At 45.5% G+C, this 15,724-nt stretch overlaps 1 protein-coding gene across 1 annotated transcript; it reads left to right on the forward strand.

Annotated features, from left to right (window-relative positions):
• Window positions 1–847: 847 nt before the first annotated feature.
• On the forward strand, window positions 848–15,489 carry LOC308287626 (RNA-binding protein 38-like; the record flags this gene model as incomplete). Its single annotated transcript, XM_080728855.1, has 4 exons — window positions 848–1,272; window positions 4,888–5,011; window positions 5,618–5,672; window positions 15,153–15,489. Exons 1-4 carry the CDS (start codon window positions 1,057–1,059, stop codon window positions 15,487–15,489), a joined length of 732 nt encoding a protein of 243 aa, XP_080584981.1. The 5' UTR covers window positions 848–1,056.
• Window positions 15,490–15,724: the final 235 nt, after the last annotated feature.

Genomic DNA, 15,724 nt, shown 5'->3' on the forward strand with positions numbered 1-15,724 from the left:
TGTAGACACAAGTTGAAGTACCGTATTAAAAATGTATTCAGTAAAAGTATATCAAAATATACTTAAAGTAGACTACCAAAGGTAAAAGTAGGCCTACATATTGGGCATTAACAAGTTCAAAATGTATTAAAAAATATTTTGTAAATAGCTGATCTACAAGCTCACAATGGTGTGTTATGTAAAATCAAATTGTACAAAGTGACTTGTAACTATACTAAAGTTATAATACAATTGGAGTATAGGCCTAAAGTGGAGTAAAAGTATTGAAAATAGTAAAGAAAATAAAAATTACTTTACACCACTGGCTAATAGTTAGTGCTTTATTGGGTTCAACATGTCACAGACACAGATATTCAAAGATTGTGTTAAGATGTGTTAAAGAGATGTAAGGCTCAAAAACCATGTGCGTCGCAGTATTATCTGGTAAACGTTAACGATGCATGTTTGATTTATCCAGCTAAAGCAGTTCATGTGTAAGGGGGGGTCGGGTGGGTATACCACTTTTTGAAATTGTTAGATTGGTTTAACTAACTGGCCAGACAATAACTTCTTTATTGCAATTTGCAGCGTATTGTAACGTGCCTGAGGCGCGCTTTCTGCTCACAGCAGCATCAGAGCAGCAGAAGCTTTTCTTTGTGTCGTAAAGGACAAAAGCAGGTGCACGAGAACGCCGGTGGGCGGGGCCAGGGGAGGGGCTATAGCCCCAGCTGTCACCCGGACCCTGCGCGTCGATTGGCCGAGAGCCGGCGAGGGGCGTGGTCAAAGTGCCGGAGTATAAAATCTTCCCGGAACATTTCAACACAAGAAGAGGCAACTGGTTTTGACGTGACGGTGCCGACTGAAGAAGCAGCGTGATGCGTAGCGACTAGATGTCATTATAGCCAGGTTGCCACAACTTTTTAAGGACCGCAACGCAGAAGGACAAACCAAACTAGAACACAACAACGCTGTACTGCACTTTATTTTTTTCCGCGTTGCCTTATTTATTGATGCTGGGAAGTTAAACGAGTGGTTACATTTGTTAAAGTTGGTGTGTTGTGTTGACCGGGGTGACCAATGCTTCTGCACCAGTATATGAACCACGGAGCCCTAGAAGTCATGCATCCTACGGCCATTCAAAAAGACACGACTTTCACCAAGATATTCGTGGGCGGCTTGCCCTACCACACGAACGATGCTTCCCTGAGGAAGTATTTCGAAGCCTTCGGGGACATAGACGAGGCTGTGGTGATAACGGACAGGCAGACCGGCAAGTCCAGAGGATATGGCTTTGTAAGTAAAGCAAGCAAGCAGAGAGGGGGAGAGGGGGAAAAAAACAAGAAGACAACATGATCATTTTCCCACTAATGTCTGTCATAAGATTGAGACGGAGCGGAGGGCGCGTGCTCTCTGCTCTGTCACAACTTTGGTGACTGTCCAGCCTGTGTGTGTTTTCAGTGGGGTGGGAAAAAGTACTCGCATCTTTAGCCAAAAAATAGCAGATCTACAAGCTAGCTCACGATGAGCTTGTAGATCGGCTATTTTCGGCAAGTAAAAGTATCAATAATGCAATATAGGAATGCTGTTACAAGTAAAAGGGCCGGAATTCAAACTGTACTTGAGTAAAAGTACAACAGTACTGGCATAAAAATACTCATTGAGCAGAATATCCCCATTTCAAGTTTTCAAATGTGTATAAACGTCTTTTGAAAATGGCAGATCTACAAGCTCTCAATGCGTTGCATGATCGGGATTCGGGAAGCATTGTGAGCTTGTAGATCGTCTATTTTCAAAAGGCTGCAATCAATGTATACAGGGCTGAAATTGTTAATGTAGGTTTTGTAATAATTATCAAAATCTACATAACCTTTTCAGTGGAGTAAAACTACAATATTTGGATCCGAAATGTAGGCCTAGTGGAGTAGAACTAGAAGTAAAGGTAGTAAAGGTACTGGAAATTGGAAATACTCAAGTAAAGTACAAATACCTACAAATTGTACTTAACTAGTTACATTACACCACTGGTTAAAGCAGAACTGTTTCTTTAGGTTGGGGTTTATTGTATGCCATACCTGACTATTTGGCCAACATGTGTGGACACTACACCCACAATGATGCTATGCTAGTTGTGTTTTTAGCTGGTCATCATCATTCAGATACTTGTAGAAACTGATCCTACATCGAGGTCTGATATTGCAGTAACTCACAGCCGCACGGTCTGTTATTTTAGCTTAATGAGGATGAGGGATCACGAGTTGATGGACAACTAAGACTAAGAAGATTATATCTGGACATATGTCTATGCCCCCCCACAACCCCCCTAAAAGAGCTCCATCCACAAACTTGCCCTCCACTGGTGACTGAACAGTACAGCTTATCATTTTAAAGAGGTGTGTGTGTGTGTGAGTGTGAGTGTGCGTGTGCATGTAGACCCCAGTCCATTGCTTTATATGGTGATGGTGATTTTTCTTCTCTTTTTCCGTTCTTTTTTAAGAACTGGTCGACCTTGCCTCACTTTCAGTCTGCCATTCCAAGCAATAAATCACTTATTTGGAAGGACGTGCTAACCTAAAACGATCTAATTGGCCACACGTGCTATTAGAGCAGCACTTTGTTTTGCACCCTGTCTGCCTGCAGGCCAGCAAGCAACACACCGCCATCCCCTCAGATGGTCACAGACAGTTTTCCCTTTGACTCAAGTTTCTCTCAATAGCGAGGACTGTCCCAGACTCCCGGGGGAAACAAGAGTAGTGTCTTAGTTTGGAAGCTCTGGTTAAGTGGTTGGATAGAAAATGATAATTGAGAGGAGCAGTCTGTGACCTACATGTTGTCATCTGATCTGGAGGCCAACTGTGCGGAGGGTCACAGCATTGGCCATAACTTGATTCTCGGCCATGGCTGCTCCTAATTGATGAAAGGCCTTCAAGGAGCTTGCTTTTTGATGTCTTGACTCTGTCCGTTGGGAGGGCTGACATTTCTCTTTGAGGCGGATAAAGAACGTGTCATACACTCTGACACAAAGAACAGAAGCATAACAAGAAATGCAAATATTTACCAGATACTTTGGAGGGATGCATCATCACAGCAACGGGGTGGGCCAAAGATGGAATGGAAAATTGTTACTGTATGTGTGTTTACATCCATCTAGAGCAATGTAAGACAATTGCTCTCTGTGTGTTTACACATAAGCCCCCATAAGGACTCCCAAGGAAAAACTGTCCTGTGAATCTAGTTTATGTGTCAACGGCTGCTGAGTGTGAGCCTGGTGTTTCAGGTTGGACAGGCTCACAGCAATGTGGGCCTGCCTTGGGGCCAGGAGCCAGAGAGAGCAAGAGATAACTAATTCACATACTCACACTGAGGTGATCTGCAATGTGTGCAGTACAGTAGGCAAGCCAGTACCGCTTTTTTTTCCATTGCGAACCCACAGGGCAACCTGTTAATCCTGTTGCTGAGTGCACCCGTCAGTGGAGGTGGTTGATTGGATGGGATGGGGAGGGGGGGTGCCACGGTTGAAAAAAAAAAAAAAAAAAAGCCAACAGTAGTGGCTTAGTAAACCACCCCCTCAGCACAGTTCTTCACAATGTAAACATGGCCTCCTGTTTTTAGTCCCCTTTTCTTCTGCGTTCACACAACACAGTGGGGCCTTTTCCACCAAAAGAACCTTGGTTCAAGTCTAACCAGTGCCGCTCAACTTTCTTGGAACCTTGGTTCGTTCTTGCAAACCGGCCTGCAAACCGGCTTGTGTTTCCACCAGATTGAACCAGAGGAACCAAGGATTTTGTGGTTCCCGTTCCGAACCAACTTTTACGGTTCGGAACCAACTTGGTTCTCGATGGAAAAGCTCACCTCTGGTTCATCCCATAGGCGGGAGAAAGAACCCGAACCGGTTCTTTGCCGGTCGAAAAGCGCCCAGTGTGGTCTCATTCCTCCAGCATGGAAGTGGTGAACTGCCTCTGAAACATTGCGAGACATGCAGTAGCTGCCAGCCTACACGATAATGTTGCACGTGGGTGACGTTACACATATGGAGGTGTCTGAACCCACTGAGTTGGCAGAAGAGGGCAATCAAAGCAGAAGGGATTATCTAATGCCAGGAAGAGAGAGAGAGAGAAGGGGAGGCGGGTGAACCTAACACTCTTCTTAATATCTCTTCCCTAATTGGATAAGCCCCCTGTTATTCTTCCAAGATCCATATCTCAACAGGTCTGTCTCTGTCCATTGCTGTCAAGTAGGGCTGTCACGATTATGACATTTTATGACGATTAATTGTCACTCAAATAATTGTGTGATTTAATTGTGTTTTTGTCGTTGACAATTACATTTCTGCTTGGCTTTTAGGCTTTGAAGTTGTACATGGTAGATATGACACGTGACCTAAATATACAAAGAAATTACTGACATATTTGACAACTTTTATACTTAAAAAAGAACATTGATAGTGGAAATAGCCGATCTACAAGCTCACAACTATTTGCTCTACTATTTTTTAAATGTTTGAACTTAAAGAAAATTCAACATGTAAACAATCATCAAAAAATAATTGTGACTATGTCAAATAATTGCGATTAGACGATTATGTAATAAATAATTGTGACAGCCCTACAGTCAAGTGGCTGTTTGTGTCATTTCCAACAGCTAATCATTGTTCTTTTGTTTGTAGTTTCCTCTTTTCCGGAAAAAAAGGGAGAGGTAAACATCTAGGGGGATTTTTCTTTTATGATGACAGACGAATGGAGTCTGTTTTTATTTCAAACTGTTTTGTTCTCGTACCTAGGGGGTCACGGTGACCATAGCCACAGCATGGTGCTCTTTTCTTGTGAGCGCTTCCTCCTCGGCCAATCTTGATTTGAGAGGAAACATGCTCATTTTGAGAATATGCTGACGAGCACGTCTCTTTTCCCCCAGGTGACGATGACGGACCGAGGGGCAGCGGAGAGGGCCTGCAAGGACCCCAACCCCATCATCGATGGGAGGAAGGCCAACGTCAACTTGGCCTACCTTGGTGCCAAACCTCGCAGCATGCAAACAGGTGAGAACGATGGTGTTTGGAAAAAGCCTATCCCCCTTCAGTAGCGTGTATCAAAACGCTGTTCTGGTCCCAGTTAAGACCCGCCCACGGAAGCTTGTGATTGGCTGAACCGGAGGTAGGGAGCGCTCCATTGTGTTCAACTGGACCGTGCGAAGGTGCCGAAAGTCGGGGGGACAAAGATTTACTATTCTGTCCTTAACAGCACATAACTTAGTAACGAATCTGAGTTGGCTCATGCGACCGCCAGTGTCTCACATGGCTCATGGTCGCCTGAGACGGCGCGCCTCCGTCATCTCCATCGAAAACAAGCACTCCGCCCTTGGAACCGGAACAGTGTTTTGATCCACGCGTTCGAAATAAGCAGTTTATATTACCATCTCTCATAATACATATTCATCCTTTTTTCTTTTTCTTTTTTTAATAGTTTAATTTGCATTTTTAACATAAGTTAATCCACAGAAGGAAAAAAAAATCTTCCATTTTCTTGTGGCAATATTGGCATGTTTGAAACAAGCCCTGCCTCTGTTTAGTCTCTGTGCATTGTTCTGCAGTCCTCCTCTGTAAATGCAAATGCGTGTCTGACTGCTGGCTTCCTCTGTCTTCCAGGCATATCTATCGGAGTACAGCCCATTCACCCAGCGCTCATCCAGAGGCAGTATGGGTAAGCGAGTGGGAGTAGGCACTCCCTTGTTGTGTTCAGTTGTACTACCCCTCTGTTGAGCTACTGGGCTGTTATTTCTCTTGACAAACAAGGCCGCTGGAAAGTGCGCGTCAATTTCACGTCTATGTGAAACTCCGCAAGTACTCTATTAACATATTTGAGCATTGCAAGGGTTGGGCAATTGTTAACATATCTGTGGTAATAAGATAAGTTAGATAGGACATTCCTGGGGTGAATGAGTATACTGACTCCTTTTATTATTATTTTTTTACCTGTGCTGTACTGGCAAAAGCGCTGCCCACAAAATGGCAGTATTGTAGAAGTGGCTTGGATGGAGATGTGTCTCAGTCCTACACGGTCTGCTGAGCAGTTAATGGCTGTGTCACCACGGGAGAGATGAGCCTAATTTATGCCTTGGCAAGCAACACCACTCTGACAATGTATAAACTAGGCTACACTCTACCCGTATTCTCTGATGTCATCGCTTTATGGTAAAGGTCCAAAGCAAACCAAACAACGTCGGATCAACCTCAGTGGGGTTGGGCGGGGTTTGGATGAGAGGTTCAGGATATTCACGGTCTACAACAAATTATAAATGAGGATTTGGGGATACCATAGAAGAGTCCCAGATGAATCCTGACATTCACAATTTGGGCTTTTCTATCAGAGGCTATGACATGAACTCTAGTCGGCAAACATCAGGTCATGTGGGTAGAGTTAAAGGAAAAACAAATTGGTGCTTCAAAGAACTAGGATACCATGTCAACATCAAACCTAGCATCTGTCTGATCAACATGCTATCTAAATCTAACGTCTTTAGCATTTGTGGTCAAGAAACCAATATGTGGTATGTCCTAGATCAGTGGTTCTCAACCTTTTCAGGCCGCGACCCTCAAAAGAATCATATTTTAACCAGGAACCCCCCATCCTACGAGCACTAAGAGTTGAGGCATTACATTTTGTATAACGGTTCTGTATGCTCACAACGCCTCGCAACCCGAGGCGTTGTGAGCATGTAGATCGGCCTTCAATTGTCACTTTGGGAATGTGCAGGTACCCTGTATGTTGGCCTGTCTACTGTGTTAAAATTTAGTGGGGACCCCTCTGGGGGTCCGGAGCCACAGGTTGAGAACCACTGTCCTAAATGACCTAATAAATGTGGAAAAAGTTTCCAACATCTGCATAATACAATACTAGTGTCGATCAAAAATATGCGACAAGAAGCGATACAAGGATGCACAGTTCACCTCTCAAGACCCGCTGGGGGCTTATCCATTCATGTTCCAAGAGTTTCAAGAGGGCACAAGGAAGTCCCTCCGTGCCCATGCTCTCGTTGCCATAGTAACGAGGGATGGCGCCAGAGCCCCGAGGGTTTGAAGGCTGCGGCAGCAGTGTGCCGCTCAGTGGCATGTGTCTGACAGGTGCTGGCTCTTATTACAGCCTTTTACACCCCCTTAATCTCCCATGACCACCGCCCCAGAGAGAGAGACACAGCACCTGTCTCCCTGCCTCTGAGGTTCCTCTGTGCTGCTTGACAGACACAGCCCCTCACTAAGACATAAAGCACACAAATGGCCTTTCTATCAAAAACACTCCCGCCTGCAAGCCCTTCGACATGTGGTGTGTGTGTGAGAGCGGGAGGGGGAGAAGGTTTTTGTACACGACTAGGGGTGTCGATCAGTGATGTAGCAGTGTATCATCTATCCCAGGGGTCTTCAACGTTTTCAGGCCAAGGACCCCTTAGTTGAGACTTGAGAGAGAGATGAAGCAGGGACCCCTGTAACCTTATCATAGATTCCATATAGTTTAATCGTTTGACAGCACAGTCCTCCGTGTATTTTGGATTCATGTCAATTTGTTTCAGATATTTAACCACTTGAATCGCCAATACTAAATAAACTTTCACTCTGTACTTAAGTGTGGTATTTTTTTCCTTCTACACCATACCTCTTTGCCGAAAATAGCCGATCGACAAGCTCACAACGCCTCGCGTTGGCGTTGTAAGCTTGTAGATCTGCTATTTTGGGCTAAATTCCCAGAATATGGACACTAGGGTTCAAGTGGCTAATATAAAAAAGGAGAAAAAAAGGTTTCTATCACTCAAAGATTTGGAGGACCCCCTGTAGTAACTCCGAGGACCCCCTAGGGGTCCCGGACCCCCTGCGCTGTGTGCAACATTGAGAGAGCGAGGAAAAGGCATAGCTGTGATCCGTAGAAGTTTTGAAGGTGTCGCCAATGCTAGGGGACACTCGTCCTGACAGAGGAGAATGTAGAAGGGCCACGTGTCTTTAAAAATGTGCATATTCATCTTTCACACATCGTCTCTTCCACACTTTTCTCAATACAGCAGCTGTCACAGCAGCTGTCGAGCAGACAGACAGGGAAACTTGGGGCATAGAGGAGGAAGGGCCCTCGGCACAGGACGGAACCGAACCAGGGACGTTTTCAATCGTGTGGTCCACACTCTATCCATTCTTCTACTTGTGTGTGTGTGTGTGTGTGTGTGTGTGTGTGTGTGTGTGTGTGTGTGTGTGTGTGTGTGTGTGTGTGTGTGTGTGTGTGTGTGTGTGTGTGTGTGTGTGTGTGTGTGTGTGTGTGTGTGTGTGTGTGTGTGTGTGTGTGTGTGTGTGTGTGTGTGTGTGTGTGTGTGTGTGTGTGTGTGTGTGTGTGTGTGTCCATTTCCCTGTGTTCTTTTCTTCCTGGTGCCCATGGAGGAAGGAGCTGTGTTTTTATTTTTTAAAACTCCTCTCCCCGGCAGTGTTCTGTTCCTACCGGGGTGTCAGAGAGCGATTAGACAGAGCCACTGAAAACCGACACCTCTGTGACACAAGGAGGAGGAGGGTGGATTCAGGAGGGAGGTGGGGGTGAAGTGCAAAGGGAGATGGGGAAGGTTTTTCTATGCATTTATGTGCCTAATGAAGCATTGGTTCTCAGTAGGAGAGATGCAGGTGTTTCTCAAACTTTCACATTTCAAGGTCTCCCCTTAACTCTGACAGTGTACAAATGGAACCTGACAGTGTACAAATGGAACCAAATGAACCCTAACAGGTTCATTTGGTTCCATTTGTACACTGTCAGAGTTACAGACTTGTATGGGTCAATTTAGACCCCCCTAAAGGAACCCACAGAGTCCCTGGAATCCACTTTGAGAATCACTGCAATAAAGCATCAATCCAGCCATTTTCTCCAATCGCCACAAGTCTTTTCCTGCGGGCAAATATTGAGCTCTTGTTCAAGCCTTGATGCTTTTCTTTCGCTAGGCTCTTTGCTAGCCACTGTCCTCACACTTTGTTTTAGTTTTCAGTGAGACGTCGTCAGGCACTGAGAGGTATTTATCTAATCTTCTAGCAATATTTGGCTACCGGGTGCGATAATCGTGCGGATTCCTCAGATTAGCTCATCAGACAACCACAAATGTCACGACCACAAATGCACATTAACGGCTGATGATGCATAAGGGTGCGCTGGTAGCTAACCAGATACCGCGCTGACCACGTAATCACAGCGTCTGTGGTTTGAGAGTCCAGCTGGAATAGCACAGTCTTTTAGACCAGTGGTCTTCAACGTTTTCAGGCCAAGGACCCCTTAGTTGAGAGAGAGATGAAGCAGGGACCCCCACAACCTTTTCAGAGAGAGTTTACAGAGATCAATATAGTTTCATCGTTTAACAGCACAATCTTCAGTGTATTTTGGATTCATGTCAATTTGTGTTTTCAGATATTTAACCATTTGAACTGTCTTAAAAAACCTGACCTTTCACTCTGTACTTAATAATAATATGCTCTTTTTCCCCTCTACACCAAAGCTCTTTGACGAAAATAGCCGATCTACAAGCTCACAACGCCTCGCAGCGCAAGGCGTTGTGAGCTTGTAGATCTGCTATTTTTGGCTAAAGAATTCTCTGAATATGGACGCTAGGGTTCAAGTGGTTAATATAAAAAAAAATGAGAAATCGCATAAAGATTTGGAGGACCCCCTGTAGTAACTCTGAGGACCCCCTAGGGGTCCCAGACCCCCTGTTGAAGACCCCTGTTTTCGAATGAGTGACATGTTGTCAGCCAACAAACTCTCGCACACTGTCAGCAGAAAAAACAGCTGACCCCCGATCTTCTGGTCATCATCCACATTCTGCCCATCGCCACTGACTGCACTGTCAGAGATCCTCGATTGACCCAGCGGGCTCGTCAGTCGTCACCCTTGTCAATGTCGTTTCCCCATTCTGTTTTCTATGCTAGCCTCTAGCCCATGGGTCTTCAACGTTTTCAGGCCAAGGACCCCTTAGCTGAGAGAGGGATGAAGCAGGGACCCCCATCATCTATTATTTTGGATTCATGTAAATTGGTGTTTTCAGATATTTAACCACTTGAACCGTCGATACTTAAACTTGTCCTTTCACTATGTACAGTACTTAGTCTGCTCTTTTCCCCCTCTACACCAAAGCTCTTTGCCGAAAATAGACGATGTACAAGCTCACAATGCCTCGCAGTCACAGCGTGAGGCGTTGTGAGCTTGTATATCTGCTATTTTTGGCTTAAGTTCGCAGACACACTCAAGTGGTTAATATAAAAAAGGAGAAAAAAAGTTTCTATCACACAAACATTTGGAGGACCCCCTGTAGTAACTCTGAGGACCCCCTATGGGTCTCAGACCCCCTGTTGAAGTCCCCTGCTAGCCACTAGCCAGCCATCTCTCGTTTTTGACGTATTTGACAGTATACATCCCTTCTGCCTGGGTATTTAAAATGGTAGGATGATGATACCATCTTCTTATTCAGTCCATCCCTATAGGGTTGCACTGCTTTTGTGCCAATGCACTTCTCCGCTGCATGCCGGGTCACTTCATCTAAAGCAGAGGTCAAGTAAAGCTGCCTCTGGCCACACACACCCACACACACTGACACACACACGCACACTGCTAACAGCACAGAGAAAGCCAGCTCATTATACATGTATGTGAATGTAGGCTAGATGTGCCTCACAGCACTCATGTATGGTCATCTTTGAAAGCTGTGAGTGTGAGAGTGAATGCTTCTTTGTTAGTAGCTCGGTAGCACTGCAAGGGCAAAGTGTAGATTGTGTATGTGGGTGGGGGGTTGGCGTTCATTTGCTTACTAGTTAGAAGTCAGAGTAGTAGTATGTAAGACTGTAGCGCTGTTCCTTTTCACTCATGTATATTGGATATCTCTGCCAACTACAGTAGGCCTCTTTAACATGGCTGTACAGCCCCCTTGTTTTGAGGGAAATATGTAATGGTGTGATTTGAATATTCCACCCCATGTTGGTGAAAACGCGGACAGTTTTGCCTGGGACTCACTCAGCTACAGCTGCCACTATCTCTTGTCATTATTGTCTCCACCAGCCGAAGGCTGAGGGAGAGTATGTTTTCCCCTCCGTCCGTGTGTCCGTCCGTGCGTGCGTCCGTCCGTCCGTGCGTGCGTCCGTCCGTGCGTCCTCGCAGTTTGTGAGCACCTAATCTCAGTCGCCGTTGGCCCGGTCGCTGCCAAAGTGAGCACACACATTCCCTGGATGCCAATCTAGAACCTCTGCCCTAAATCTTTCAAATGGGCCTTTTCTAGCGCCACCTAGTGGCCGATGTTCGCAAAACACATTTCTGTGCACTACTACTACTCTTACAGATTTTGTCCAAAAATCCTACAAATCGGTAGGCAGTATCTCGACAGTCATGTGATCGACACAGATCTGTCCGATTTTGCATATTGCATCCTGATTGGCTAAGATTGGCTTCCAAAGTTTGTAGGATTGAGCCGTTTTGAACAAAATGCCTCAAATCACAAACGCAAAGTGCAATTATCATGAAATCGCGCACACACGTTCCCACTAGGCCGAGGAAGAAATGCCACTTAATTCTTTTAAAATCAGCCTCATGGTGGCGCTATAACAGGCCGATTTGTGGTTTTACCTATAACTCCACCGATCAGTTTCAAACTTTGTAAGCGCACTCCCTAGAGGCTAAGGATAAACCTTTGCCCTGCATTTTTCACATCAGCCTTTTATAGCGCCACCTTTGGGCCGACATATGTAAAACACATTTTTGGATATTACTCCTTGAGATTTTATGCAAAAATCACGCAAATTGGTACACGGTATCTCTATAGTCATGTGATCAAGTCCGATCAGTCTGATATTTCATATTCCATCCTGATTGGCTAATATTAGCTTCCAAATTTTGCAGGATTGCTCCGCTTTTGAACAAAATGCCTCAAATCATCAACGCAGCTTGCGATTACCGTGAAATTTGCCACACATATTCCCACTAGGTCAAGGAACAAATGCTACCTTTTTCACATTGGCCTGTTATAGCGCCACCATTAGGTAGACTTTAGCAAAACACATTTTTGGAACACAATGCTTCAAATCATGCATGCAGCGTCCGATTGCCATGAAAGATCTAAGGTGAGGAACATATGCCACCCTTTTTACATTGGCCTATTATACAGTAACACCACCAGTACGCACGGCCTGGTGGAGACCTGTGCTCGGAAGAGCACTGCTTCTAGTCTTATTCTGAACTTCTCCAAAAGTGTGTGTGCACTTCGATGTCATCATTTCTTTCCCCTGGATTGTTTTCATGTGACTCCCTTGCAATCAGTACCAACAGGAGTTTACTTTTTGTTTTCTTTAACCCTTTAGTCATTTTTTGTGGTTATTATTCTAATCTTATTCCTGTGTCTTGCATCACACCCCTGTATTGACTGACTGATACCAGTGACCTTTTTGTGTCATTGCTAACTAGTAAATAATCACTATTCTCCCTATCAACTCCTTCCTATCTTGGTATGCTACCAGCTGACCAGTCCACCTGACCAGGGGGATGGAAGATGCCCGCAGTGCAGGACATGTATGGTGCTTAGTCCAGACGAGGGTTTGCAGAATTTGTGTGCCCCCCCACCCCCCTCTCCAAGGTGCTAGTGATGACCTGAGAGTGCAGTGCAGTGTGCTGTGATGGATTTGAAGTGACTTTTATCTTTCTGTGTGTGTGTGATATGAAGGGAAGAGCTTATACCGATTGCGGTGGTAACTCTTCCCTATTATGGCATGGTTTGGGGTTTGCAGTGGTGGTGACTGGGGTGCTGCTGGCTGAAGTTGAAGTGTTGTGTCGGGGTGGGGTGGACAGGAGTAATATGTGCTGGCATTCCTGTCCTTGCATGCTTCCACCCTTTGCTGTGTTCCTGTTGTTGACTTAAAGGGCAACATTGCAGATTTTTAACCTGAATCCCATCGTCTTACAATGACACATTTCTTTTTTTCGGTTACTTTTGAGAGCAAGCTCTTTGAGACACCGAATGCACTGGGAAGCGTTCCCCTCATATTTTCACGTGTCCCTGCTCACAATAGAACAATGGGATTCAGGTTAAAAATCCACCTTTTTGCTGTGTTCCTGTTGACTTAAAGGGCAACATTGCAGATTTTTAACCTGAATCCCATCGTCCTACAATTTCTTCAGTTACTTTTGAGAGCAAGCTCTTTGTTCCCTCATCTTTTCATGTGTCCCCGCTCACAATAGAACAATGGGCTTCAGGTTAAAAATCGGGCAAAAGTTGCCCTTTAATAGCTGCCTCTCATTACATGTCAATTACAATCATCCTTTGTTTTCCTCCTGACCACTAATCTGACAGAACAGCGATATTATATTGACAACCAAGCCAGAGAGAAGAATGTTCTTTTTCCCTCTGTACTGAGATGCAGCTCTACTGTGTGATTCAGAGTGACATTTGAGTGACTTTCCCGTCTTTCTGTGTGTACTACTACTACTACTGCTCTGCTGCTGCTGCTGCTGTTGTTGTTGTTTGCAGTGAACAACATTCTGTCTCTGTGGGTGTTTTCCCTCAGCTCTAGTACCAAGGGTAAACTATAAGGCTCTGAAAGCAATCAAACTTAACATCGTCCTTTATATGGAATTGGGGGGTCCTCTCCTCCCTGCCACCACCATCCCTCCCTCAGTCCTCTACAGAGCAACAATCCCATGAGAGGTGCTCAGGCCTGGGTAAAAATAGACCCACCCCACACATGCACTCCATGGATGGAGTGGCAAAGTGAAGACAGAAGGGAGGAGAGACCAGTACAGTCCCCAGACCACCACAGCTCTAATCTGAGAGGCCTGGCCGTGTCGTGAGGCCCAGCAGAGCCTGACACCTCAGGCCGATAAGCTCCCCTCATCACTGCCGGCTCCATCCTCGTCATTAGGCTTTGACAGCTAGTATGTCGTCGTTGTCGGGTGAAAACCTTGTATGTCCAAAACCATTCGTTTTGCATTTTTAATTTAAAAATGATTTAAACTAGTGAAAACAGCCGATCTACAAGCACACAACACCTCGCACCGCCCTGCGTCAGCCTTGTATAAATGATGAAGCAGGGCTTTACTTTGCGAAAGAACGTACACATTTGGAAACTTATTTTTTTTTAAACTGGAGATACAAGGTTTCCAACCGGCGACGACGTATGAGATTTTAATACACCAAATGGGAACTACGAGTCTAAAAAAGTTCTCGGCCGCCTTTTAGCACACACTTCCCCTTTTTGTGTGTGTGTGTGCGCGTGAGTGTGCGCATGCAGCGAGTGAAGAGTAGCAGCTGTTAAAACACTCGGATGGTGCCTGAGCTTGAAAACCTGTCAGTAACGGCTGCCTCTATCGCCCGAGCCCCCCCGCCACTCTCTAGAGGCCCGGCCCAACAGGTTTAGTAGGTTTTTCTAACTGACACAGACAGAGGGTTGAGTCACCTTCCCTTCCTCCTAACCCACTCTTTTTTTATTTTATTTACACATTAGTACTGCGGTGAATGGCAGCCAGGTGTGATAATGACACAGTAGATTCAAGACAAAGAAAGATTAACGCTGGCCCTGTGGGAACGACGTCGTCAAAACGATGGAACCCAGGCCTCGAAGTGTTCTCTCTTGTTCTGCTTAGGGCTGTCACAATTATTACATAATCGTCTAATCGCAGTTATTTTGTCATAATCGTCATAATTGTGAATGTTGAAAAATGTTCATACATTTTCAGAAATGGTGGAAATGGCAGCTCTACAAGATCACAACGCATCGCATCCTGACGCGTTGCGAGCTTGTGAGCTTGTAAACATTTGTTTATTGGGTTTTTGACAGGCATTAATTATTTCAACAAAATATTCTTACAATGCCTTATAGGTCCCCATTATCACAATATACATCTTAATTATTTATTATTCCCCCCCCCCCCCCCCCCCCAAACGTAAAAGAGACAAGAACAAAAAGACAAAAACATACAAAAGTGTCATATCTACCATGTGCAACTTCAAAGCCTAAAAGCCAAACGGAAATGTAATTGTCAACGACAAAAACACAATTAAATCGTTAATCGCAATTATTTGTGTGACAATTAATCGTTGTGTAAAATGTCATAATCGTGACAGCCCTACTTGTCCTGCTATTGCAAAAAGAAAACTAAACAAACTAAACCTGTTTGTCTTTGTTTCTGTGTGTGTAGGTTGGCCCAGCAGTACGTCTACCCCCAAGCCTTCGTCCAGCCCAGCCTGGTGATGCCAACTCAGGTCTCCACCTCCGTGTCTAGCAGCCCGTACCTGGACTACAGCGCCGCCTACAGCCAGTACGCGCAGGCCGCCTTCGAGCAGCAGTACCCGTACGCCGCCTCCCCGGCCAGCTTCCTGGGCTACAGCTACGCCCCCAGCCCCTCCGCCGCCACGGGCCCGGCCACGGCAGCCACCGCCGCCGCGGCCGCCGTTCACGCCTCCGCGCCCGGCCCGGCCCAAGCCTTCCTCCATTATGCCCCGCAGCAGCACGTCCAGCCAGACCGCATGCAGTGAGGGAGCGATGCGGGAGGGAGGAGGGTGCTGGTGGTGATGGGGATGGGGGGGGAAGTAGTAGTAGTCGGGGACCCACAAGCCCACAAAGCTCAAGGAATAGGGTTGAACTTGTGATTTTCTGCCGTACTTTTTCTTTCTGTTTTATCTATTAGTTTGGTCATTAAGGTCCACAGAATGAGAGGTCTGCTCTGCCAGAAACATCGCGAAAAGAAGTTATGGCCATTTGTATATTCCC

The sequence above is a fragment of the Nannobrachium achirus genome (genome assembly GCF_963921795.1).
Source record: "Nannobrachium achirus genome assembly, chromosome: 6".
NCBI classification, from domain to species: Eukaryota; Metazoa; Chordata; class Actinopteri; order Myctophiformes; family Myctophidae; genus Nannobrachium; species Nannobrachium achirus.